The sequence below is a fragment of the Harpia harpyja genome, chromosome 23 (assembly GCF_026419915.1).
Source record: "Harpia harpyja isolate bHarHar1 chromosome 23, bHarHar1 primary haplotype, whole genome shotgun sequence".
NCBI lineage: Eukaryota > Metazoa > Chordata > Aves > Accipitriformes > Accipitridae > Harpia > Harpia harpyja.
Window position 1 is genome coordinate 6,684,701 of NC_068962.1, and position 25,822 is coordinate 6,710,522.

Consider the following 25,822-nt stretch of genomic DNA (forward strand, 5'->3'; position numbering starts at 1 on the left):
CATAAGGCTGGATAGACTACCTTCTGCTGTCTTACCTCTGCATTCTACTACATTATTTCTGCATTTGGCCATGGTGTGACTGTTGTATATTGTTTCTACCTTGAATGTAATTGGACAAGGTTCAGAAAACAGATTCCGGTTGCTTAAACACTGGACTCAGGTGCTTTAGATCTGGAACTCTGTCATTTCTCTTATCCCCTCAAACTTTCTTGTTTGACCTGCAAGCCTTTATAGGGGATAGAAATTTGATAGTGTATGACCCCCTGATATGGCAGAAAAATAGCTTAGTACAGTCCAGTGGGACAGAAGTTTGCTTTGGTTTATGATTATTGAGACATCTTTTTAGAGTAGGGGTTTTTTTAAATAGATTGAACCACACCTATTAGATTTGAAGTACGAGATACTCTGGGGAAGTGCCTGTGTCGTAGTAGAGATCAGAGTAAGTGATGACAGCAGGCTCATTCTGATGTTGTGATCTATTAGTAATAACAGACTTCACTGAATAATTGTTTTGAGCACTGAATATGCTTCATGTAGTTACTGATATGATGGCTTCTTGCAGGTATTACTATGGAAAACCAACTTTGATTCATTTGATTATAAAGAAGTTCTTAAACACCATATTAGGAGAACACATATTGATGATCCTCCTCATCTTCTTGATATTTACCCGAGGTCACCTCATCTCCATGATGAAAAGCCTCAGTCAGTCGAGGTGAGTGCAATATGAGTAGTATAAAGACTGAAAATATTTTGGTGGAGGAGAGGAACCCTGATAGAATCCATCACTAAGTATTCTCATGTGTCTGGTTCTGTCGTCAAGTTGGACATGAAGGTTTCTGATACTTAGCATTTTGGTCAGAACAAGAGCAGGGCAACTGCATGTATGATGAGCTTCGTAAACAAACTTCTTTGCCAGACTGTCATATTCATTGTAAGGTCAATGAATGAAATTAATTTTACTGGTCGCAGCCTTCAGTATAGGTGGTCAGTGATGGAACAAACTCAATCACAGCATTTGCCAGCAGATTTAAACCACTCTTGCTGCATCAACAGTTTGCTTCAAGACCCATTCAAATTGCACCCAGTTATAACATGTGCTAAACACACACAGTAGCTTATAGTTGCAGGGTTCAGCTGCTTTTTTTTCAGGTCAGCTTTTCCAGATCTCTGCTGTTCAGATGCTTGGTGAAGATATGAATATTCTCTAAAGTAATATTCCAGATTTTGTCGTCCCCCCCCCCCCCCCCCATCCCTGGTCCCAGGTAATTGAGAAGCTCTGGAAAAGCATTAATGAGTTCAGGCTAAAGTTAAACTAAGGCTAGGAAGCACCTCATTACCAATACTGAAAAGGCACATAAAGGAAATCTGATAGTTGAATGTCAAGAAATTATTCATCAGTTAGCTTTGACAGATTTCACTTAACCTAATGTCTGCATTTCTTAATGGCTGTAACATTTGTAGCAGCTTACAGGCTTCTGGGTTAGCTGCTATGTAGTAGTGAAAGGGCTCTATCTCCTTGTCATTTGTCATAGCAAAGTTTTGGACTTTTGTGGTATATTTTCTGCCCTAATTTCAGGATTTTAAGAATAAAGTTGCTGTGTTTAGTTTTCTATTAACAGCACATTATCTGTAGAATATCTTGCTCTCAAATAAACAGGGAGTATGTTATATTCTTTAAGACAGAACAGTGTCTGATAGTTTCAACAAAACTGATATTACTGTAATGCACTACATATTTGTAAATTTAATAATATAATAATTATTAGGATCTCTTCTGCAGCTTATTTTCAGAATTAATGTAATAATAGTTTAGACATTGTTAAAGTGAAGTTATCAAGTTTTGTTGCTCCATATGTTTTTTTCTTTTTTTCCTAGTATCTCATCTGCACCTCAGACAAAATGCAGAACTGCTTGCTTTCTATTTTTCTTTTTCATGAGAAACAGAGATAGATGATTGATCTTAACTAAACTGAAGTAACAGTATTTTAAGAGATGCAGTAAGATATGCAAGAGTTACAGGGAGGCAGGAAAGGCGGTTCAAACACAGGGTATTTAAAAGCATAGATGACCTTTTCAGGTTTGCTACAAGCCACTACAATGTCATCTAGACACTTGAGAAATGTTATAATACATTGCCCCGAGTTATGCTAAGCTGGTTAAGTTTAGTCCCCTCTAGCAGGAATGAAGATGGATTACCTAAGGATAAAGTTCAAGTGGTAGAACACAAAAAAAATTCAAGAGATGTACAGGTAGAACTCAAGAGGGAAGTAATTCTGTCCATACTTTTTTGAATTTGTAATGTCTCATGCTTCTCTAGGTTTGTTACTGCTTTTGTGTAGCTGTTGCTTCTCTATCCCTGTTTTCCTTAATGTGGCAAGGTCCCTGCTATTCCAGAACCTTGTTCTGGGGAAATAGTACACACAAAATGGAGCTGGCTTTGCTCAGAATTTACTCAGCTGGGTTCAGAGAGACAGTTGTAGCGTTTTCACACACCACCAGTTGGAAACGCTGTTTGAATGAAACAGCTTGCACAAGGCCATTAAGAAGTGCGGGTACCACCTGGTATTTTGCCTTCAGGACAGTGACTGAAATGTGGAGCTTGAGTGTACTTTCACCTTTTCTCAGAACTTTTCCTTATTCACTCTTCAAAGCTATACACAGAGCCAGTAATATTTAAGATACCTTCTCTCGTTTTTTTTCTCTCCCTGCCTACTTTTTGAAGCATAATTAACTTTTACAAGAAATTCCTTACTCATTTCTCCTCCTCTTCAGACCAGCAGTAGCCTCAATTTTAACGCAGTGTTGAATTTCTTGTTCTTGAATTATAAATCTTTACAACTGTTCTCCAACTGCACTGATCAATGCGATTCTTGAATATTCAAGTAAGTAGAGGTTTAAAGCTTATAATCATTACAATTATTCAGACAACTTGGAAATGTAAGTAAATTGTTCTCTGAAGACATCTACTTTTTTCCATTGACCATAGAGGTAATCTTGGGTGACCAGCTCAAATACAGGTGTCTAGAAGTATGTCTAAATTTAGCTGAGATAAATCCCAGTCATTGTCCGTCTTTGGAATAAGGAGCTTTTGGAGATATTTGAAAATAGTATGTTTAATCAATAATGCAGTTTTAGTGCAATACACTAAAAGAAACGCATTCCACTTGGTGACAGTTGTATTTCTGAATTTCCTGTGTTTGTACATAATTAATCTTTCATATACTAGAGACGTCTTTAAAGCAGATGGAAGATAGAAATAAGTTTTCTTTAAAAACATAGCATTGAGGTTTGAACTTAAGATGTGCAGAGTTTATATCTTGAGCATGAAAAGCTACTATTAAATTAGTTACATCTTAAAATTTTCAGTGTAATTTCAGTTGTAAATATTTTCTTACCTGAAGGAAATCCAAATATACGCTAGGTGGCAGTAGAAATAAGAATATATGGCTTGCTTGGCGTGAGGTGCCAGTCTAGCCCAAAGAACAGTGCTTAGTCAAATTGAAAGCTAAATTTCTCTTGGTATGTTTGGAGCGGCTATTTCACAGCTAGCTACATTACTTTTCTAGGAAATATTTTGTGCGAGTCATTTGAAACTTCCTCTTTTAATTTTATTAATTTTTAGGGTTTTGGTATAATATCAATGCCTTATGAAATGCATTATAAAAATAAAGGGAAGGGAGGGGGCTGAGATTGGATATGCTTTACTAAAATCAACAGAGGGATATCTGTAGGGGCATAATCGTTTACTTAAAGCATATGGCTGAGAATCACGTTCTTAGTTGGGCCTGCTTCTTTTGTTCTTCCCCTAGTGCTCTCTCCTAAGCAGTGATCCTCATTCCTGTCTCTCACTTTCTTTAAATAAAGTATTTTGGTTTCATTCCCCTTCAGTCTTCAGAAATCTGTAATTCCTTACATGAAAGGTTCTGTAAAAACCTTCCTTCAAATATATTTTCTTGTGCTATGAATCAAAATGTGATAATTGCATCATCGTATTGGAAGAAGATAATGAAAATACTTGATATATCAGTTTACCAGGTAATTAAAGGAAAGCTTTGGAAGAGTGTTTTTAAAAACCTTTAATACATGATAGTTCTTTCTACCTTGCTTTTTAGTGTTCTGGTTTTTCTTTCTCGTTTTCTGAAGTTATGACTTTCCAAATATGTTTGGGGAGATTATTTAGCAGCTAACTACATCACCTTGTCAGGAAATGTCAAGTAATTGGAAACTTTTACACTTAGCTTCATTCTATTACCTCATTAATTTGTAGTGCAATATTAAATACAAATATTTGCAAGAAGGGTTTAGCTACAGCCTTCATGGTTTTGTGCTCTTTTCTTTAGATACTTTGCTATTTCTGACTTCTTGTTTAACAATTTTATAGATACATAGATATAGCTTTTAATATGTCGTATGACAGTTCCTGCACCACTAGTCAGTGTTTGCAATGCCCCTTATCCTCCCCTTATCTCTGATAAAGCAGTAAGCAGAACTATATGCAGAGGAGACTTTCATTCCAGCTCTAGGATGTGACACTTGCACATAAAGAGCACATTTTCTTAACTTAATCATACCATGTATTTATTTAGTAACCTGTATCAAGAAAAGCATTTAACTCATTCTACAATATCCCTGATGTATATAACAAGGAGATATTATCTCAAAGAAGATGTTTCAAGAGCTATTAGTGATAAGACTACAGTAGCTCCTCTACGTTAGCGTATTGATAGGTGAGAGGCACCTGATGTCCTTCTTCTGCAGAGTCCTGCAAATGCATTGTCCTCTCTTTGGTACCCAAATGATGCATGTCGGAAAAAGACTGTAGGCTTAGCTGCCTATAGTGTGATTGACGTTCAGGTAATGTGTTAATTATGTTTATTACAGGACTGACTGAAGGTCAGAAGCAAATGACCCTGGTTATGCTGGGCACTAGACAAATGTAAGCTCTTCAGGGCAGTTGTCTGTTTAAATATACAGGATATGTATAGAGGGAGAAAAAGCAAAATTTGCAGTTCCCCTCTTCCTCACCTTAACTCTGAAGTGGTAAGCAATACTATATGCAGAGGAGACTTTCATTAGTCATGTTTCTGTAGAGAAGAAACTAAAGGAGAAGTCCAGTTAAAATGGCAGAGTTTTCAGATAAATGGGAAATTATTACTTAGACCATTTTACCTGGCTTTGGTTCTCCTTTTTCCCTTTCTTTTTTCCAAGTCCATTTGACAAAATTGGAAAAAAGCAAGACTTGATCCTAATATCTACAAATTGAGGGAGAATTTTAAGTTATCAGCTCTGATGGCCCTGGAGCAGGATGGGTTTTCCTGATTGTCTCCGGGTAGCTCATTCTCAACTGATGCAACTATAATCTGAGTTAAAAGAAAGAAAACCTACAAAAAAGAGCTCATGGATGAAGAATGGTTTGTTGAAACTGCAATCCAAGAAGGAGCTAAACACTGCTAGTCAGAAAGGTGAACTAGCTTAAAAACAGAATTAAGATCTCCCCTTAAGGAAGGGTTGTCATCTCTGATTTGTAAGTGCTGCAAAGTGTGAGGATCACTTTCAGCTCGAATAATCAAGTAACATCTGTATTTAAATGTATTTTTGCTTTCTAGCTTGCTAGTAAACTTTGTTCATCTTCTTCCTTCTCCCCCACACCCACATTTACCAAGGAAGATTCTACTTCTATTAGTTTTAACAAATTTCTGCATGTAAGTTAAGGAAATCCAAATGAACGGAATGAAAAGGCTTCAGGCAGTACAAGATGCTATTGCCTGCCTTCCCTGGCTACTAATTCCAGTGTTGAGATCTCATTCTGGCTGCTTAACAAATGGATCTCTGACCTAAAAATCTATATACCAACGTATGGACAGGGATTTTTGCTTGTGGAAATAGCACTGAAGCTGTTACTGAGTGAGCAGCTCCGGCTGAGCCAGAGTTTTGGCAGCCTTCAGGTGAAATAGTAGGCTCTTTCTCCTTGAAAAGACAAAATAAAGTGACCCTTGTATCTAATAAACTTTCAGCAACTAAAATATAAACCTGTCACTGGGCAAGTGTGAGTTTTAGGGGTTTTCTTTATTTTTTTCCACTTCCAAGTAAGATGGTTGGAATTAATGCTGTCTCTGATAAGGCTGCTGCTGGATTACTAATGACAAGTTGAATAGAGGAAAGTTCATTTCTATTTACTATACCACACTTCTTGGTGATTTGAAAATCATCTAGTCTTCCTGTGAATTTTGTCAGTTCATAAAATAATACGAATAATACTTCCATACATCGCACTGAGAGGGCAAATGTATTAGGCTATGATACACCTAGGTAATACAATAGTAGGAAAAATACACACCCGGATTTTTATAGGGAGGATATTTTGATCCTTAGGTGAAACCATAAGATAAATAAAGGCAGCAGCTTTCTCAAACTTTATATTCTCTTATATTTTGTTAATGCTTCACTTTCAGGAAAGGACATGAGCAAAATATTGCTAAAGTTAAAGATTAACTCCTATAACCAACAATAAGCGAGTAGTCCAACTGTGATATTAAGACATCAAAATCGCAGACGTTACGATGACATATCTGATCAATCAGCCTCTGACATTATCCCAGTATAAAGTAGTTTTTCCTGTAGTTTTAGGAACAGCGTGATTTGTGTTTGGCTGGTTAACTTATCACAGACTTCAGCGTTACCTCCTACCTGTTTTCCACAACAGTGTTTTTCAATTTATTTTGACAATCAGGGTTGGCACGTCAGAAGCAAGCATGTCGACAGTCTGTTCGGTTGCGATAGATGACTTGAGGAACTCGAGCGTGAGCTGGGAACTGATCGATCTGGGCTGCTAAGTGTGTGCTCGCTTTCAGCTTTGGTGCTAATGGTGTACCCACGTCAGTAAGGCAACTGGGGCTTAGGGACGGGACTGGTGCACACCTTCCTATGCGTTGCTGAGCCAGAGTGGCTGCAACTGCATTGAGCCTGGCTTAAGCTGAGTGGCAGTGGGACTTAGAAGCTGCGGTATGAGGCCGAGTGAAGATGTGCCCTAAGTAAACTACAACAGGCAGGGGACCAGTGTAACACAAAAACCATAGTTGTATATGGAAACCTCCACAAGTGGAGGGCTACTGCTGTCCTTGGGCTGTAACAAGGTAATTGAGCATCATTGCTAGAAGGCAGCTCTGGAGTCCAGAGTCCGCTTCTGCCGGGGACAGTTCTCTTGGTGGAAGGAGGAATAGGAAAGACAGCCTACAGCTGCCCCCACAAGTGATTGATGCTGGAAAGTAAAACACAAAGGTGACTTTCAGGAGCCCTTACAGTTGTTGTGCACGTGCAAAAACTCTCAAAAGCACCTGCAAGTGGCAGTTACAGAGTTGGGAAATTTTCTGAATACTTCCTACTGCTCAGTATTTCAGCAGCATCGTTGGCCACCGTTAATTGCAAGGCTTCAGCCTTGGGCAGGTTTTGAGTTGTCTTAGTAAATCAATTTCAAACTAGTAATTTCATTTTTATTGATTTGTCATACAACTGAACTTCTTAATGCTTGCACCTCTTGTGGTAGAAATCCTCTGAGTTAGTTTTGGGTGATGGAAGTTTATGAAATATAAATTATATTCCTGTAATAAATGCATATGTGGATTCTCTTTCTGATTATATGATTGCATCTTACGTGGTTGCAGGGTAACATCCTACCTTTATTTTTACAAATTTTAAAGCCTGTTTCCAGTCCATAGTGAATAGTGGTGTCTTAATGTAGCAAGTGGTCCTTTTTATTTCAGTCTTATTTCCCTTTCTCTACTGGTGCTGAAATAATAATATTATAATTCATTTTCAACAGGTCAACCCTACCTTTGATGTGACTAATACGCAAACACCTGACCCACCTGTCATAGAGATTAGTTCATCTTTCAGTACTGCCGTAAGTTGCCTTCTGAGAGGTGGGGGGGGAAGAAAAAAGATAGGGTATAGCTTAAACTAACAGGTTATTGGAAATGTGCTTTTTCTGTCTGTTTGAATGAAATTTTTTTTTTTAACAACTGTTGACTGCTCAGAGCTCAATATCCGAACTTATCAACTTAAGCTTTCTTTCACAGTTCCCAAGGCTAACCAGAAGATGGTGTAATAGCAAAGCTTTCACATTTTACTAGTAATTTTACCCATATACTAAGCAGAAATTCTAATTATAAGCCCATGCTAATTATATCTAAATATTACTGTTAAAATTTGTGGCTTATTCGCAAACACTTCTTGTAACTCTTTGTCTTTATCTGCAAATAATGGGAAACCTAAAGAATAGTTGCCTCACTGACAAAATTCCAAAATTATTTCTTTTCTTCAATTTTTCTCCTTTTAAGGCACCTAGTAGTTCTCTAGGAGAAAAAAAAAAGTAACACATTTTAAGACAGAATTATAGGATTAGATCCTTCTAGTGTTAGCTTTTCATATGACATTGGTATGGCATGTGGGAGGAAAGGAAGGCAATGTTTTAACGGTAGTTTCGTAGGAGGAGAAATATGCTCTCCTGGTATGAAATCTAAAAGACGTACTGTTCTAGTATTAGGTTAAAATGAGAATTTCTCTTTTAGATCTAAATCTGTTCCTGTGAAGGCATAAATTGTATCTTGAGCAATTTTAGTTACCATAACAAGAGTTTGTGTGGCTGAAGGGTTAATACATGTGAATAGGCAGCAGGTGTGGTTTCTGCTGTTCTATTTTGTCATGAATGCTTTATGAAAAGGTATTTTGTGAAAGTACTTTATAAAATTCTTTAAGGTCATTTATTGAAGATCATGATACAGAGGTTGATGTCTAAGAGAAACTTTTTCTTCAAAACAAATAATCATATAATAACTTTTATTTGAGATGATAATTCCATATATATTAAGGTTTAGCAGTTGTGTTTTCACAATGGAGATGTGGTTCTTTAAGGTAACTTCTGTCAAAAGTAATTTGCAGACTTACAGAAGTCTCATTAGTGGGCTTGACACAGTGGATTGTGGTTGATATAATTTATTGGCTACCTATCACTTTAAAATACTCTGTGTTCATTACTTCCTGATCTTAATAATGATCACAGAATTCAAATGTATGGTTACACTGTAATTCTTTGTTACATACCTATAAATCTGCCAATCATTTAATCTTCATTAATTCTTCTAATATGAGAGCAGTTTATAAAACTTCATGCCCAGAACTCATAGTAGGAATAAGTTGACCCACTAGAGACAGCATCCTTTTGATTACTGGCTGGCTCGCTTTACAGTCTTTCTTGTTACAAAAATGTTGCTTCAGAATTCATGCATTTTGGCTGTGTCAGTAATCACTACCTTTTTTTTTTTTTTCTTTCCATTATCTTAATCTCCTGTTCACCATTGATTCTCACTTTTCTGCATCTCAGAATTCGCTGTCTACATCTTTTTTCCATCTAGCAACATTTTTGCATACTTGTCCTTAAGGCTGTAGTCCAAGTAACAACAGCTCTGTCCAACACACCACTATTGACACAAATCCAGAAACCATTTGCATGTCTTCTCTGCCACTAGCATCCTTCCTCCCCCATAGGAAGTAACACTTTCCCCAACCTTGCCAGCCTGGCTGGTCCTCCCTACTTTCTAATGTCAATTCATCTTTTGGTGTCATCATCCTCTTCAGTGTCTGTCTGCTGCATTACCAGCTTCTGTTGTTTGTGGAATTATCACCTGTTTCTTAATCAGGCCAGCCATCCAGTCTCTTTGTGTCTTGTTTCCAAAGGGTTCTAGATCTCACCGACTTGGACCTTTTCATCTGAAGCTGGCTCAATTTCCCTAATGGGTAGAAGCCCTGCCTATAGAGGCTTCATGTGTTCTTTATAAAAATCAAAGGGGGAAGGGCAGATGCTGGATTTCTTCCCATCCCACCTTCACTGCCAGTTTTCCTCTTGATACTGTTTGTCCTCACTTGAATGATACTGTGTTTGTGCATTATTTGTGTATTTATTATTTGTTTAATCCTCCTCTAACTTGAGGTTACCAACCTCTAGTCTAATTCATCCTCCTCCCCCCTCCCTCTCCCTGATTCCAACCGCCCCGGGTTGTTCTTTTTCTACTGGTTATCAAAGACAATATCACTCTACACTTTTCTCTTTTTTTTTTTTTTTTTTTTTTAAACTTGTCAAGACCCATCTTAAAGCTGTTTATGGCTTTTTGTTCCTACTTCTACTGGAAGAATGCTGTTCAAATGACTAAAAATCTTTGAACAGGTTGCCAGGTTAATTTACAAACGTCCTGTCTGTACCTACTTATTCTTTTTGAAGTGTTTTGCTCTAGCTTAAGCAGTTCTTCTGCCCTTTTGATATGTGTAGAGAGAGAAAAATGCACTCTGCACTTACATATCTTTAAGGGTTCTTGTTCAATGTCTTTATCACGCATGTAACACAGCAGGGCCTAAGAGTTATTTACAAAACACCTTGGCAAGTCCCTGGATCACTGGAAGTAGCTAATCGACATATTTACTTCAGTTCTGCTGAAGAAGAGATACAGCCTTTGTCGGATCACTGTCTCAAGTATTTAAAGACTGGCTTATCTGGGACAAATAACAACATTGAAGCTTTTGTAGGATCTGTGATGAGTTCCCTAAAGCTCCCTGAAATATCTTCAGGGAAATTGGAAATCTATGCAAAACCTTGTAATGTTTTGTTGAATGGCTATCAAAAGTCCTGACAGTAAGCAGGCAAACTCCCGTAGATCTCAAGCTACTCCAGAAAATAAGAGAAAGTGTTCTCCCTATTGAGAATCTCTTCTTCAGCTATTGGAACTGTGACTGGTCTTACTGCTCATAGGAAATATGCTGTTATTGCCCCTAAGATGACCTGTGGCAGATCAAAAAGGTATTCCTTTTCCTCCTTTCTGTAAAGATTTATTAATAAAAATGATGAGCAGTGCAGGTTGAGACGGGTGTCTGGAGTTATTTCATCTAATCTCCCCCTTAAAGCAAAGCCAACATCGATCAGGTTCCTAAAGGCCTTGTCCAGTTCATTTGTTAATAAGTGTAAGGATGGAGATTCCACCACCCCCCTGGGCAGCTTGCTCTAGTGTTTGACTGGTGAAAATGTTTTGTTTGGGGTTTTTTTTGTCATAATATATGGCTAGAATTTCCTATGTTCCAACATGTCTGTTTTCTCTAATTCTAACACAGTCATTCTCTAATAAGTGTCTGGCTCTGTCTTCTCTTATCCACCCATTAGATATTTGAGATGGCAGTAAGGTCTTCCTGTATCCTTCATTCTTAAGGTTGAACAAACCTGGTTCGCTGCCTTGTCTTGTATGTCATGTGTTCCAGCCCCCTCACCATCTTGCTCGCCCTCCGCTGGACTTGCTCCAGGATGTCAATGTCTGTCTTGTGTCCCCTGTTTTGGGCTTCTCAATACAACTCTAGATAATTAAGTTGCTGCTAAGTATCACTGTCATCTGTTCTTGACAACTGTCTGCCTGGAGAAGATCTGGAAAACAAATATTTAAAAATTTACCACTCTTGATTCTTTATTGTGAATTTAAAATACATGTTTAGATATTTTCTTTGCAATTCAATTATATTTTAAGCTTTATCTGTATGAGGAAATACTGGTATTATCTCTTCCTCCCACTCCTCCTCTTCTTTTCAAGGAATTTTAATTTGTTGCTTCATCAAAGCCAACAGTCCATAACAACTTCCACACTTAAAATGCTTACTTATGTGGGTTTTTTCAATTTACCTACTTTTATTTTCCAGCTTCAAAGACTAAGGCAAGATATGCAGGTATGAATGTTCTCACAGGGATTTTGCTAGAAAACACTTAAATTATTAAACTCTCTGAACTCTAAACATGTTATCTTTTCAGCTTGTGTTCCAAGTTAAAGCTGTAAGGTCAGCTCTTTTTGAACATGGTGAAAAACCTGTTTTCATCCAAGATTCACATTGATGCAACTTCCTTTGTAAACTTTGTGAAGGGAATGTGGTTACTGTGTCGGTGGAAAAACTTCAGGGTAATCTTCAGTATGGAGCACCTTTCTTTTGGACTATATTTACAAAGACATTAGAAATTCCTGTCTGTGTGTTATTATTGTCAGGGAAATAGCTTTGAATTTGATTCATTTATTCAGTTCTCCTGTGTGTTACTGAAACCGGTATAAACCCAAGCTATATATGCTTAGCTAACTGGAATTTGCATAATGCCCTCGCTTTTCCAATAGTAAGAGCCTTCATATGTTGCAGTTATTAAAAATTAGGTGTGTTCTAGCCTTTTACACTCTGAAAATGTTCACTGAATTGGGGTCAAGGTTTGGGGGCTGGGGGTGGTGTTTCTTTCTCCTTTCTATCTCACTGAAGATTCTGAAATCATTACTGCCTCTCTCCCACCCCTTCTTCTCCATGTACCAAGCAGCTTAATATTGCTTTTGTTTTCTGAACTATTGAAAAGGAAAAATTGTAAGCCTTGTTTCCCTTTGGGAGTATTTCTTGGTGTTTCATCCTCTGATTTTACTTTTTAGTTTTGAGGGAGGCTGGGTTTTTTCAAATCTGTAAGGCAATACATCGGTAACCTCTGATAAGCTGTTGGGAACAAAGGAAAGTTGATGATGTCTAGGTACTTTTTACTGACAGCAGCAGGAAATCACTGTAGAGGCTCTCTAATGTTCCATCCCCTGGTTTTGCTCATGTAAACAGGATTTGGAGGAAGCAAAGCAATGTACTGTAATCTGGAAGTCAGAATGTCTGTGCTGGCTGGGAGATGTTTGCTGTTTTTTCTCTTCCAGTGCTAGTTAACACTGAAAACAAGACATGTTTATTGTTCATTTACAGTACGATTTCTACAAAGTTAAGACTGGATTAATTATTGGAAGGGGAAAGATAAGGATTGTTCCTGTTTGGAGCAAAAGGAACATACTGTGTTTTAAAACAGAAAGTGACCAAATAAATTTTCCCCCCTACCCCCACCTTGTTAAATATGTGAAAGCAAATAAGAGCATGTGCAACTTTTATTCCTCAAGGTAAAACAATGTTGGTTTATCTGTACCGCACTTGTAGTAGATGTCTTGATGCAAAAAGTAGAAGTATCTGTACTCTGAATTTATCCTATACACATTGCTTCCCCAGTATATATTTCAGGGTTTAGGTATTTTTGACACAATTTTTTCTGCCTTTATTTTGAGTACAACCCCCCAAAAATGCACCCCAACCTAAAAAACACCCCATATATTTTGCAAAGACAGCAATTATGAATGCAAAATTTGCATCTATTCTTCCATCTCTGTGTACATGAAGGCTTACACAACTCTTCTTCCTCACGGGAACTTACTTTGAAAAGACATTAGAGTAATGTCTCTTCCTTGCATGGCTTAACGCAACTCCAGAATCCTGTAGAAGAGGATGACAAAAGAAATTTTATCTTAAAAGCTAAAAACACTGCATATTTTCCCTACCATGCAACTTCAAATTTTTCTGATTTACATCCTTTCCTGGCTCCTGCCTTACATGGAAATAAACATCAACTATCTTCAGTGAGGTTAAGGGGAGGGAAAAAGGAAGAAAGGAAAGAACAGGAATTTCATGCATAGATGATTTCCTCTGGGGCCCAAGTCCAGTTCAGAAGGGAACAGCCAGTAGAGCAAAACTCATATGGCACTTCACTGTGCACAGTGGTTGCCTTTACTGCTTGTTATAGTTCATCTGAAAGCACAACAGCTTTCTGTAGTTCATGGATATCAAGGTTTTTTGGGACCTCAGACATTTAGCCTTTCACTTAAACACTGATCATTGCATGATATTCATACATTTTTCTCTACCAAAGGAAAGTTCTGGCACTATCCCTTTGAAAGGAAGACTGGAATCATTGTCCTCTAAGAAAAAGAGAAAAATGTCCTGCTTGTGTTCCTTGTTCAAAACTCAGTTGCCAATTAGACTGAGCTCTGCACTGAGGAGTGATCCCACCTGTAGAAGGGCTTTGATAAAAATTGACAGTTCCCAGCCTCTCCCATCACCTTACCTTCCTTGCTCCCAGACAGAGAAATAAGAAAGGCCACTCCCTGCATAGCTATGGATTTTTTTCATATACTGCCATTCTTCTGATTACCAGTAAATGCATATTTGAACAAACTGCCAACTCCATGATCTGAACTCCAAATCACAAACACAGAATGAAATTAGGGAATAACGTGAAGAGATCCTGTTTCTCCAAAGGTTTGAGGTAAAACTGCCTGCCCCTTTTCCATAGATGAGCATACCAAAACCTTTCGAACAGGCTCTGAATCTCTGATGCCAGGTCTTACAAAAACATAGAATAAATGCTGCAAATAGAGGGACTCGGAAGTGTTCAGTGCAGCAGAATAAAAATAAGAATTTGTAAATTCTGCTCTTGTGTCTTTGTAACTGAATCCTTCTCTTCTGTCCAATCTTGCTCTTAGACAAGCAATTTTTAGTGTCATCTTGGCTTATGGCACGCTCCAGACGGACCTTTCTACTCTTTGCACGCTATGCAGGTACAGCGTGTGGGGCTGGGGGAAGAGGGTAGGCTGCCTTCTCCCTACAGCTCTGCAGCTAAACATGTTCAGCTGCTATCAGGGAAGGAAAATCTCTCGTCCCTCCCAAAGGCTACACCTAATCCCTCTGGAACAACCACGAAGCAGTGGAGACAGCCTTTTCTGTTGCCCAGCTAGGGCCCTTCCAAAGAAGGTATGGTGTATACGAACAAAATGGCTCATCTTCTGTCACAAGTGCCAAAAGGATGAAGCGTTTGGCATATTGAACAGTGAATTTCTAAACTTGCATTTTGAGCCTCTGCAGAGGCGCAGGCATGTTTAAAAAGATTTGTGTACTTAATCTTAAAAGCAATATGCTTTGATTCCTCTAGCATCAAATAATGCTTAAAGATCAGATACGTGAAGGTGAAGTCAACATTTGTAATAAAAGAAGAATATGATCCAAATGGCCCTTGCGTTTTGCAGCGATGCTATTCTAACACAGCGTGTAACTGCTGGTTTACAAGGAGAGAACAGGAAATGTGTTGTGCCGCTACATAATTAGGTAATAATACATGTCTTGATGTTCCTTAATAGGCTTCATTATATTCTTTGAGTGAACTGGAGCTTGAGAGAAAGTCAAGTTTTCATTGGAGACAGAATTCTGAATTTGGGCACTAGAGAGTGCAAGAATATAATATTTCCTATACTATTTTTAGCCTGCTTTCCTGAGGAAATGTACCTTATGAGATTGTACTGTTTATTTGTCTGTCTCTGTCCTATCTCCCTAATAATTTTTGAATCAAATAGTTGGTGGGGCTGTTTTTAAACCAAGTCTGGAAATAAGCAGTTAGTAGAATAAGGAAATATATTAGTGCTGCCACTAAAGAAAAAGCCAGTGGGATGTGACACTGAATTCACTGATACTGGACTAGGCACAGACTAGCCACTGGCGACCTGCCCCATAAGAGTGTCACAGCACATACGGAGAGAGCTTGAGTTACTGTAGGGCAGGAATCTCAGGAGAGGGACTTAACAGGAAAAAAATCTCCCTCCCGCCGCCATATAAAAGATGAAGCTTCAGTGTTTAGTTTCCTCACAAGACAGTTTGTTTAATTATGTTGCCTTTGCCTATAGTGACACTATTAACAGATGCTATTGCTGGACTGTTGGTACTGTTTTGTAAGATAACTGCCTCACTGTGGATGACTTTTAGAAGTGGCAATATTTTACTTTGTATAGGGTCTTACTCATGGCAACAGTGCAATGCTTCAGGAATGCTTTTCAAGTTGATCCGCGTCTGTATATTGTTCCTTTAGCAAATCAGCACATTTCTGGGAACTAGAGGGATGGAAGTTCCAGGTATTATTTCTGTTTCAACTTCCTGAGATACTGTACGCGTACGCTCTGACCTTGTCTGCCCAAGCAGTGTTTTGCCCCGCTTGGGCTGGGAATCTAAGCTGTATTCACAGTTCTCACAGCTGATTCTGCGGCACGCAGAAAATGCCCGACAGCTCTCAGCCCACACATCCAATAACAACTGGTTCCTTCCTCTTCCTGAGGAAGAGTAACATCCTCTGAGAAGAAGTGTCCCCTGAGGAATGCAGGAACAGCAGCAAGCCTTTCACACAGGAAATTACTACTATAGCACTTGTAGAAAAGTGTTTCTGTCACTTGGATTGTCAGTCTGTAATGAGCTTCCTGCTGACCTAGATGATGATTTACTACTGATCTAAATGCCATTTGTGAGTCATTTAGCTTAATGGAAGTTAATGAAGTTAGCATTCAGTAGCTCCGTTACTCTGTAAACACCTGTTTTAATTTTTTTCATGCGGTAGCACAAGTTAAGTTTTGGACTTCTTGGTATTCGCAGGACTTTAATAATTCTGAGATTGCACATTTTGTGGGACTGAGAAACAAGGGAATGTTTAGATTAGTTCATATTGCGTGACTCAGAGAAGATTGCAAGGTTTTATTTTTGTTTATCTTAAGTTGGATAATAAAGCTGAGCTACAGATCAAGCATGTCAGAAAACAAGACGCTAAAGCTAAAATACTGCCCTTGAATTACCCTTTGTTCTTAAATGCTACTGGAGTCTAAGTTTAGCGCAGCATGCTTGCAACTGTGTGGTAGAACCTTGAATATGAAATGAAATATAGAGAGATAGATGTAACCAGTGCTGTTCAAAATGGTTAATGCACATTTGTTACAAAAGCAAACATTTTAATGCTGTTTAAATCTTATTTTTCCTAAATGACAGGGCTTGAACAAGTACTAGCAAATTCTATTATCAGTTAGATTACAGTGATATCTAAACCCAGAGGGTGCTTTCTGCCTAAAAGCTGGTGTGTTTTCCAAATATATCAATTGTTCTAACACAACACATCTCTCCTTGCAAAACTTGCTGCGTTACTATCTAGTTTGCCATAAGAGAAGTAGTTACTTGCTTCATGTGAGATAATGGAAACACTGAGTCAGATCCAAAAATTACATAGGTTGCTTAAAACAAGACTGAGACTTTTCAAATAAAATTTGGCACCAAGGACAAAAATGTTCTTTCATCAGATAGATGTTTGATATAGAAAAGCTCTGAAAGCATCTTGGCTTGTATCTTCTACCAAAATAGTTTTGGGGTCAGAAATTAGGTAGGACAATTATAAAGGATGGTTTCACAGTCATTTTAACTTAATGACTGTTTTTGTCTGGTTAATTCCATCCAAGTCAATTCCCTGATCTGCTCAGCTATCCAAACAGTAATACCAGCACAAAGGAAATAATGAGAAAAAATTATTTGGAGATTAAGTAAGAGATTAGCACTGGCTGTAACCTAACTGAGGTTGCCCAGTGTCCATGGAGCTATGTATTCAATGTGATTGTGCTGTAACATGTACCGGTGTGTTACATGCGTGACACATCTGAACATCATCTTTTTTTAAGATGCAATGGAAAAATGCAAGCAAAGGAGGTGGTAGTAATGGCTTCCTTTTGTTCACGCAGTAGGTGTGTTGGATTCAGTTATTTTTTTCAGCCTAAGAGGATTCAGCTTGCTTGCTTCTGTCTGATGGCTGTAACCTAAACAGCAGGTAACCGAGACAGAGGCGGAATGGAGGCAGCTCCATCTTTCATGCTTGAATTTGAAGCACTGTAAAGTAAAAGCTGAAAGTATATGGCATCAGGGCAAAGCAAGGGAGAAGCAGTTCACGGTTAGTGATTAGGGTGTTCTCCTGGAAAAGAAACACTGGATTCCATTGCCTTTATGCATTTTGCAATAAATAGTGTTGGGGGGAGAGAGGGGGGCGCGGAGAAAGTAGGAGCTACGTGATCGATGCCATAAGTGGAGACACATGGCATCGCTGTTCTGAAAAGCTGTACCTTTTGGGTTTGGGTTGGGTTGGGTTGTTTGGTTTTTTTTTTTTTATCCCCTCACAGTACGGTACTCTGGTTGTACCAGCTTGGGTTGGTACGAGGGAGGGAGGGATAGATAGATGCTCTCCTCTGGTTGTTCTAACTGCGTGGAGGTTGTACTGCCTGAATGCCGAGATGGCAGTTCCACATTGCGCATCAGATACCTGAAGCACAGGCATTACAATGCAACTCTGAGTTGACTATTACAGTATCTTTATTGTAGAGGAAGACCCCTTTCTTGACATAGAGATTTAAGTGAATTAATTACTTTATCTAAGAATAGGTTAAGGACAAACCGGTATCGAATGTTCCTCACTGAAAAGATTACTCTTCGAAGCCATGATTTGTTCTTATAGGTGTTTCCTCATTTCTTACGTGTCTCTTAGGACAGGAATTCTGTGTCCATGCTTCCAGTTTTTGCCAGTATAGTGTAACAGTACAATACTACCTCTTGCTCAGTACTTTCAGCTAGTTATAATGACATGTAAGAAGTTACTGTAATTCTTCACTCGATAACATTATCACATCATAGTTTTATCGTTTCACTCAGTTATATATTACGTTATCGTAATTCTTTTCAACACCTCTGCTTCCTATAGTGTATTAGTCCAGAGTGTCTTCATCTCTGAGATCTTACATGTGTACAGAAGGTTGTATTTGGATAGCTGAATAAAGTCAGATTCCCAAGTAACCCTGACTATTTTAGTAGGTTTCCAGTATGCCTTTTTGTGTTGTCTGTAAACTTGATCTTCCAGATCACTAGTACGTTTTGCATGTGACTGAAGCAAGAACTGATTTCAGTGGAATCACTAAAAGTAGCATAATTCTGTAGTAACTTTCTGATCTATCTGTTTTTGAAGAAACATTAGCTAGATAATTGACTTCATACTGCATTACAAGCTAAAATGTGTTAATTAAAATTGTAGCGTGCATATTATGGATTTAAAAAAAAAAGTACTTTTATCAGGAACAGTTTGACTAAATATTTCACTAGAGAGGTCTTCAGTTTGACACACCATTTCTTTTCTTTCTCAAACCATATTGATTTGCTTGATGTTATGCCTTAAATCTTTGCTATGTATGTCCTAAATCAACTTTTGAGTGTTTTTCCCTGACACAGTTCTCAAGCTGACTGTGACCTGTGACCACACAGTTATCCTGTTTATCCTTTCTAACTACTGATGGAATGTCAGCTTCCCTACTCCCCTGGTATTTCCCCATTATTACAGGACATATTAAACGTCAACATCATTACCTTACTTATTAAGTTATTTCAAAACCATGGAGTTCAAACTATGTAACCCAGTAATCAACAATATTTACATACAGTGTAAATTGTTTAACAGTCTTTTTTGCTATGGTTGGAATAAAGTATTTTGCCAGAAATACAATTACAGCATTTATTATCTTCCAAAATGGAAGATAAAAATACTTCATTAACGACTTCAAAAAATTTCTGCATCACTCTTTAAAACCTTTAGCTAATAAGTATGCCATTGCTAGGACTTCTTTTGTTCCTGATATTTGTAAAGTACAAATAATCCTTGAGTAACAGAAATTATGTAGCCTTGCTTCCTACAAATCTGTGTTTCATAGCTGACTATAAGGTTTTATTTGAAGCTTTTTCCTTGCTTTGAGATAATTAGAAGTTCTGTTTCTCTCATATGCATTCTCTGGTCTCCAATACTGTGTAAACTTATGCCAGAGCCTTTCTCCCAGTGGGAGTACTTACTGATTTCTCTTCTTTAGCTGGCAATCTATTCTCTGGAAACTTACATGAAATGAGCTCTCTCTAGGATATCTCTTCCTCCATCAGACCCTCTTAAATCTGCAACAAGTTCAAAACCTCAAAGTGAGGTGTGGGGACAAGTAGACAGAAGTGATAGTCTCAGCATTGTTTCCTTAGGAAAGCGGGCTAAAACGTCCTTTTTATTGCTCCTAATTCTAATGCCTGTGGAGTTTTTGCTGAGGCCTTCAATTATCCTGATCAGCTGTGTTTCATCACTTCTAATTTATGGTCATTTGTATTATTCTGCCTTTTACAGTTGTAAAAAGCAACAGTATATTTTATCCGTGAAGGCTCTAAATCCCCAACAGGAATTTGGCGTTTAGGACTGGAATGTCAGCTGTTGATCTGGGATTATAGTGCCAACTGCTATCGTTTTTATTGTCATTTTAACATCAAGTACAGAGTGCAGCACACAGTTGGGATATGCCGTCTTCCATATCCCACCGAGTGTGGCATCTCCACATCTTGACTAGACCACTACCTGTCATAACTGATACCGTACGATTGATTACATGCTGTTTAGCTCTTCTATGCAGTTGCAAGCACACGGTCAACCTTAATCAAATTAAATTAATAAAGGGGATGTAACAGTATGATATTTTGTTTTGCATGCATTTTAGCATAGTTGTGATTGTATTTCTTATCTATACCCCAGTGGATAGGATTTAATGCAGTTTTTTATTAATGCTAATTTAGTGAAGTATTTAGATATTCTTTATATCTTTAAATATCTTTCATTCAATTCAGTTATGTCCTTAATCCAACTCTAACCTGTACAACCAAACTATTTAGAGAAATATGCTTTACTTTCAAAGAAAGTGCCACGTGGCCACGCGCACGAGGGAGCACAAGCACATTTCAGAATCTGAGCTGCTGTTCATAGTAGGAGTGTCTTATAAGTAAGTGTTATGCGCTTAATTTGATTGATCTCTAGGAAAGATTTGTGTTCATGTTGCCCATTATTATTATTAGAAATTATTTTCCTTAAGATGCGGGGACATAGATTGACAGGGAGTGCCACTGACGCTGTGTTTTCATTACAGTATGGGAAATGATGCATCCTTTTGTACCTTGCACAGACATACAGTTCCATAAATTCTTGCTTTCGCCAGGCTGCTGCTGGTGATAATAAAATACCAAAGTAATTTTCCTTTCAGAAGTTTCAAAAGCTCATAGTATTAGTACAAATAAGGGAGTTTTTTCTAAAACCAGAAAAGTTGTAGAGAGACTGCAACTTAGTCATGATTACAAAGCAAGAGAGCTTTAATTTGAATCCATGGTGATTCTTAACAAAATTTCTGTTCTGTTGCTCGGTAAAGCATTAGACCTCAATGCCAAAGAAGTGAGAAGCAGGAGTAGAATAAAAGTTTCCAGTTTCTCTTTGTCCTGGTCTAACCAGTGCACCAGATTTCCAGACCAGACATGTGGTAGTTTATTGTGATATAGTGACACGAGCAAGTTCTACCCTTGTGCTTCAGCTCCAAGTTGTACATGTACTGTGGCTTTCAGTCCCACTTGTGGAACATACTGACGCTCCTGTTTTGGCTGCCAGTGTGATTAGTCACGTTAAAAGAATGTTCCTTTACACCAAAAAGAAAAGGTTGACGATGTAGATTCATTTTTTTGTCAGGACTTTGATACAGCATTCATGCAAGAATATACTGAATTGTGCAGACCTATATAAAGAAAATTGATATTGAATACTGTTTTAGTGTGATGGTTCTGATCTGGATGTCACTAATGCAAATATAATTCCAAGACACTTTTTGTACACTAGAGCAATGGGAAGGTGAGCAAGTTAAACAATTACTTAGTATATATAAGTGTGTTGTCATATTTTTTTCCCACGTTGAACACATAGAGAATACTAATGTTAATGAATGTTTTAAATTTGGCTGTTCAAAACAAACATAAAACCCCAAACACACCACAAGTGCTAGTAATGTAGCAGCAAACATAATTAAACATGGAATGTGTGCAGAAGAATTGCATGGGTATTTAACAAATTAATTCAAACCTGGGTGGATGTATGAATAAAATAACCAGTGAATGAATAAAATAAAATGACCAGTGGAATTTAATATTTATCTTCAAATGGTAAACCCTTTATTTAGTGTTTTCTATTTATTTTCCTTTTTTATATATATATATATATATATGTATATATATATGACAAACAGTTTTAAAACTTTGCATGTTATAGGGGACAGAGCTGTAGTTTATTTCTATTCTAAGGTAATAAGAGTTTGTAAGGTGTTTTATATAAGTGTGTGTATGCATATATATATATATATGGAGTATATCCATGTATGTATATACATACACATAGAAAAATGTTATATATAAAAAAATACATACATAAAAGTGTATATATAGGCTTTTATATATCCTTATATTCTAAGGAGATATTTCTTTGTGTATGTATTTTTTTTTACTTCCCTGTGTGATGTTATGCTATTTTTTTGAGAAATCATAAATTACATTATTATTTTCTACTTATATACGTTAAAAGGAAAGATGTGCCAATCCACAGTGAGCCTGTTCTTCAGAACCTCTTCTGTGCAAGAGATGCTACACCTTGCTGAATGAAGGAGTAAGCATTGGTCTTGTTTCTTGTGAGTTGTGTATCTGCTTGTAGTGCCTCAGCTTTTCTGGTCACATAAGCATCGCTACTCAAAACAGAACTGTAAGTGGAGTTTTCTCTTGTACCAAGAAAGAGTAATAAGGTGTGACAGAGATTGCATCTGGAACACAAAGTTGTGAATTGTCGTGGCCACTAGACCAGGAAGGTTGCTTCCCTTCTGCTGTGTTCGCCAACTGCCTCTCTGCAGCTCGGTACCAAAGGAATCCTGCAAGAATCATGATGCAGAGCATCCTCAAGTTGTTGGCCTCATAGCATTTTGCTGCTGAGAGAGGCAGGAGTTTGTACTAGATTTTTTTTTTTTCTTTTTTTTTCCCCTCTCTTGGCTTGGCAGGGAGGAAAAGCTGACTGCAAATTAGCCCCCCGTGTCACGTCACTAATAATATGAATCAGGTTCTTAATCCATAAGATATTCTCACACAAAGAGCTAAGGAAAAAAGGGGCTTTCTCCCAACATCATTTGCAGAAGTGGAGAACAAACCCCTAAATTTTAGCTGACTACTTTTGTTATTTATTTATCCATATTTATTTTAACAAAAGTCAACAGCAGTGTGGATGTGACCATTGTGATATTAAGAGCAGCTTTTAAGGCAAAAGTGGGAAGGTTTTATGCTTTTACTTGGCTAGAACACAATCTGTATAAATTAAGTTTTGTCCATATTTATGCTTTTTTAAATTAAAAAGAATAGTCATAAAAAATTCACTATGGGAGATGTTGTCAGTTCCAAAACAAGAGACTGCTCAATGAGAATGGTATAGAGGCAAACTCCTTCTCGTACCCGAGGGCCGGATTCAGTGATCAAGACCTCTTGTATGTTCCTGTGAAATTTAAGAATAACAAATCTTCTTGGAATTGTAACTCACTTAGTCGGCCACCATACCTGCCCTTCCCCCTGCCCCAACCACCCAAATTCAGTCAGAGTGGTGTTGCCATTTATCCCATGCTGACAGTTAGTCACCTCCAATGGTTTGTTAATTTTTGTCACTTTAGGTAGGAAGAAATTGGCTAAAATACAAATACCAAGTGTCAAATAGGGAGAAGATAAATCTTTAGAACTGGTAGCTAATGAATTGCTTGAGCAATGAAGCCCACTCTCTCAGCTTATCACAGAGATATTTCTTTAGGTTTTTTTAATTTGAATTGTGATTTTAACGAACTGGCAGAACTGCAGAACATATTCTTAAATCAGTGAGGTGTTTATTTTGGTTTTCTCAAAGTTCCAACTGTCACAGCCCAACATGGGAGAAAATTATGGAGCATTTCAAAATAAAGCTATTATTGGCAACCCTAATGCTTTAACTGTAATTTTTATCATTGTTGAATTCCTTTTTTAATACAGCCCAGCAGAACCTATCTACCTACCAATCTTATGTGCCAACACATTTAGCATTTTAATTGGTGTTGAACAATGTGTGTATTTTGACAGAAGTTTGTAATAGAATACTAATTAAAATAAATGATTTTTCAAGAGCATAACAGGCATGTTAGACCACTCCAAAGTTAACATTTCTTGGATATTTGTATGCAATTCTCAAATTTCTCAGTTTCTGGAGTTTCTTAATTTGATTCCCACACAGTGAGCTGTAAAATTCAACTGACTTAAATACAAAGTTATGCTAGTGCTGCTAAAGCAATTTTTGAAAATATCACCTCTGAACTAAGCTCAGCAGTGCTGAATATTGTTTTCACCTGGACAATTTTGGACAGCTTGTCCAAACCTTCAGCATATTACTAATGCTGAGCACTCAAATAGCTCAGTGTAGGCTTTTGCTTCTCTCTCCAGGTATTAAATGAAACCTAACAAAAGCACATAAATTTGACTTTTCAAGGAAAATTTTGAAGCTTCATTTTATCCTTGTGGGAGTTTTCTGTGACACTATTGAAGTATTTGATGTGCTTGTCAGACCATTCTTCATCGTCCATTATAGGTGTACCGTTTTATTAACAAAAGCCTTGGCCAAATGCTGAGGAACACTGTTCCTCTATTACATAGTAAAATATTTTTTTCCTGGCTATAGTCAGGGGATTTCAGTTCCAAGCTGTGAAATATTGGGCATCTTTTTTTTTTCTTCTTTTTTTTTCTTTTTTTTTTTTTTCTTTTTTTTTTTTCCTAATAGTAGCATCTGGCTCTTTGGCAAAGTCTTCAAGCAATTGTGCTGGCTCTGTTGGATTTAACTTTGGACTCTACTATGCTGGATTGCTAACTTAGTTTCTAATGCTTTTTACTCCTTGATATTTTCTTGTAAATAATTTGAAGGAGATTGCTCCATAGAAGTAGGAGTAAAAACCCAATGGTATGGTTGATGGCCACCCGGTCAAGTGGTACACCCTCCTGGTGTTACCCCTGCTCTGAAGGGAAGTCAAAGCTGCCAGATCTCAGCTAATAACAGAGGATTTCTCTGTGAAATCTTTGTGTGGACACCCTGCACCTCCTAGCCTCCCGTAACGGGAGGCAAGCTAGGTTTGTCTATGCAACAAAGTTTTGTTGACACAAGTTATGTTGGTAAGAAGGACCAAAAAAAAAAAAAAAAATTTAATACCATAGCACTGACCCCATTACCCTGACAAAACCCCTTGGTACAGGTGCAGCGGTGCCAGTGGAAAGGAGCCACTGTTGGCTTTGCCTGTAACTTTGAAAGAAGGTTGTGTGTAGATAGGTAGGAGTATATGAGTATACGCTTACGTGTGGGCTGGCAAAAATCTTATGTGCTCCTTCTACAGCAGGGGGCTCTGCTAATGTAGTATGTAATATGCTAATATAGTATGTAATATGTATGTAGTATGCTAATGTGGTGCATGTGTGTGTGCCTGAAGGCAGGCTCTGCAGCACAGGCAGCTCTCCCCTGGTTTTCCCGTGCAGCAGCATCCCACCAGACCCTGGTCTGTGGAGACTGGCGCGCAGGGACTGCAGCTCTTCTCGGCTTTCTGCTCTTCTCTTTTTTGGAGGAGGTTACTCACGTCCTTCAATCCTTCTCCTTGTCGTGGCAGAGTCATCCTCAGGATTTTGTCTTCATTCTTATTGAGGTGGAGTTTAAGACAGAAGTATGTTCATTCAGCTCTTCTCGTTTACGTACAGTGTAACTTGATTAAGATTTGTTTTGCCCCTACAGGTTAAGAGACACTTACCTAAGAGAAATCAATTACAGAGTGTAAAGTATATGAGTTAGTTTGAAAAATTAAACTTAAGAAAATTGGCTGTGGTTTGGTTTTCCTAGGAGTAAGCATGCCTTCAAGAATAAGAAATTCCTTTGGGTTTGTTGAACGATCTCTTTTCATTGTAAATTCATTTTGAACACCACCAATGAATGTACTAGGTGACTTTGCCAGCCATTTGGATGAGATAGATTAAGTGTTAGCCCTTATATATATATATTTTAAGAGTCTGCACGATAAATCATACTGTTACCAGCTATTGTTTCTTTGTATAGATCAGTCAGACTTATTTAGCCAGCTACTGGTCTAAAGCAGAGACTCTCCATCAGTCTCTTAAGCAAGGGGAAGAGGACAGAGAAAAGCCGTGAGCAGAACGGCTG

General features: G+C 37.8%; 1 protein-coding gene across 2 annotated transcripts in view; it reads left to right on the top strand.

The window, feature by feature from the left end:
* POC1B (POC1 centriolar protein B) overlaps window positions 1-25,822 on the top strand; it is a 57,340-nt gene that overhangs the window by 17,899 nt on the left and 13,619 nt on the right. For both annotated transcript variants that reach the window (XM_052774335.1, XM_052774336.1), the window contains exons 9-10: window positions 563-715; window positions 7,823-7,903. In XM_052774335.1, coding sequence (XP_052630295.1) covers window positions 563-715; window positions 7,823-7,903 — 234 coding nt within the window. The remainder of the gene's footprint in view (window positions 1-562; window positions 716-7,822; window positions 7,904-25,822) is intronic.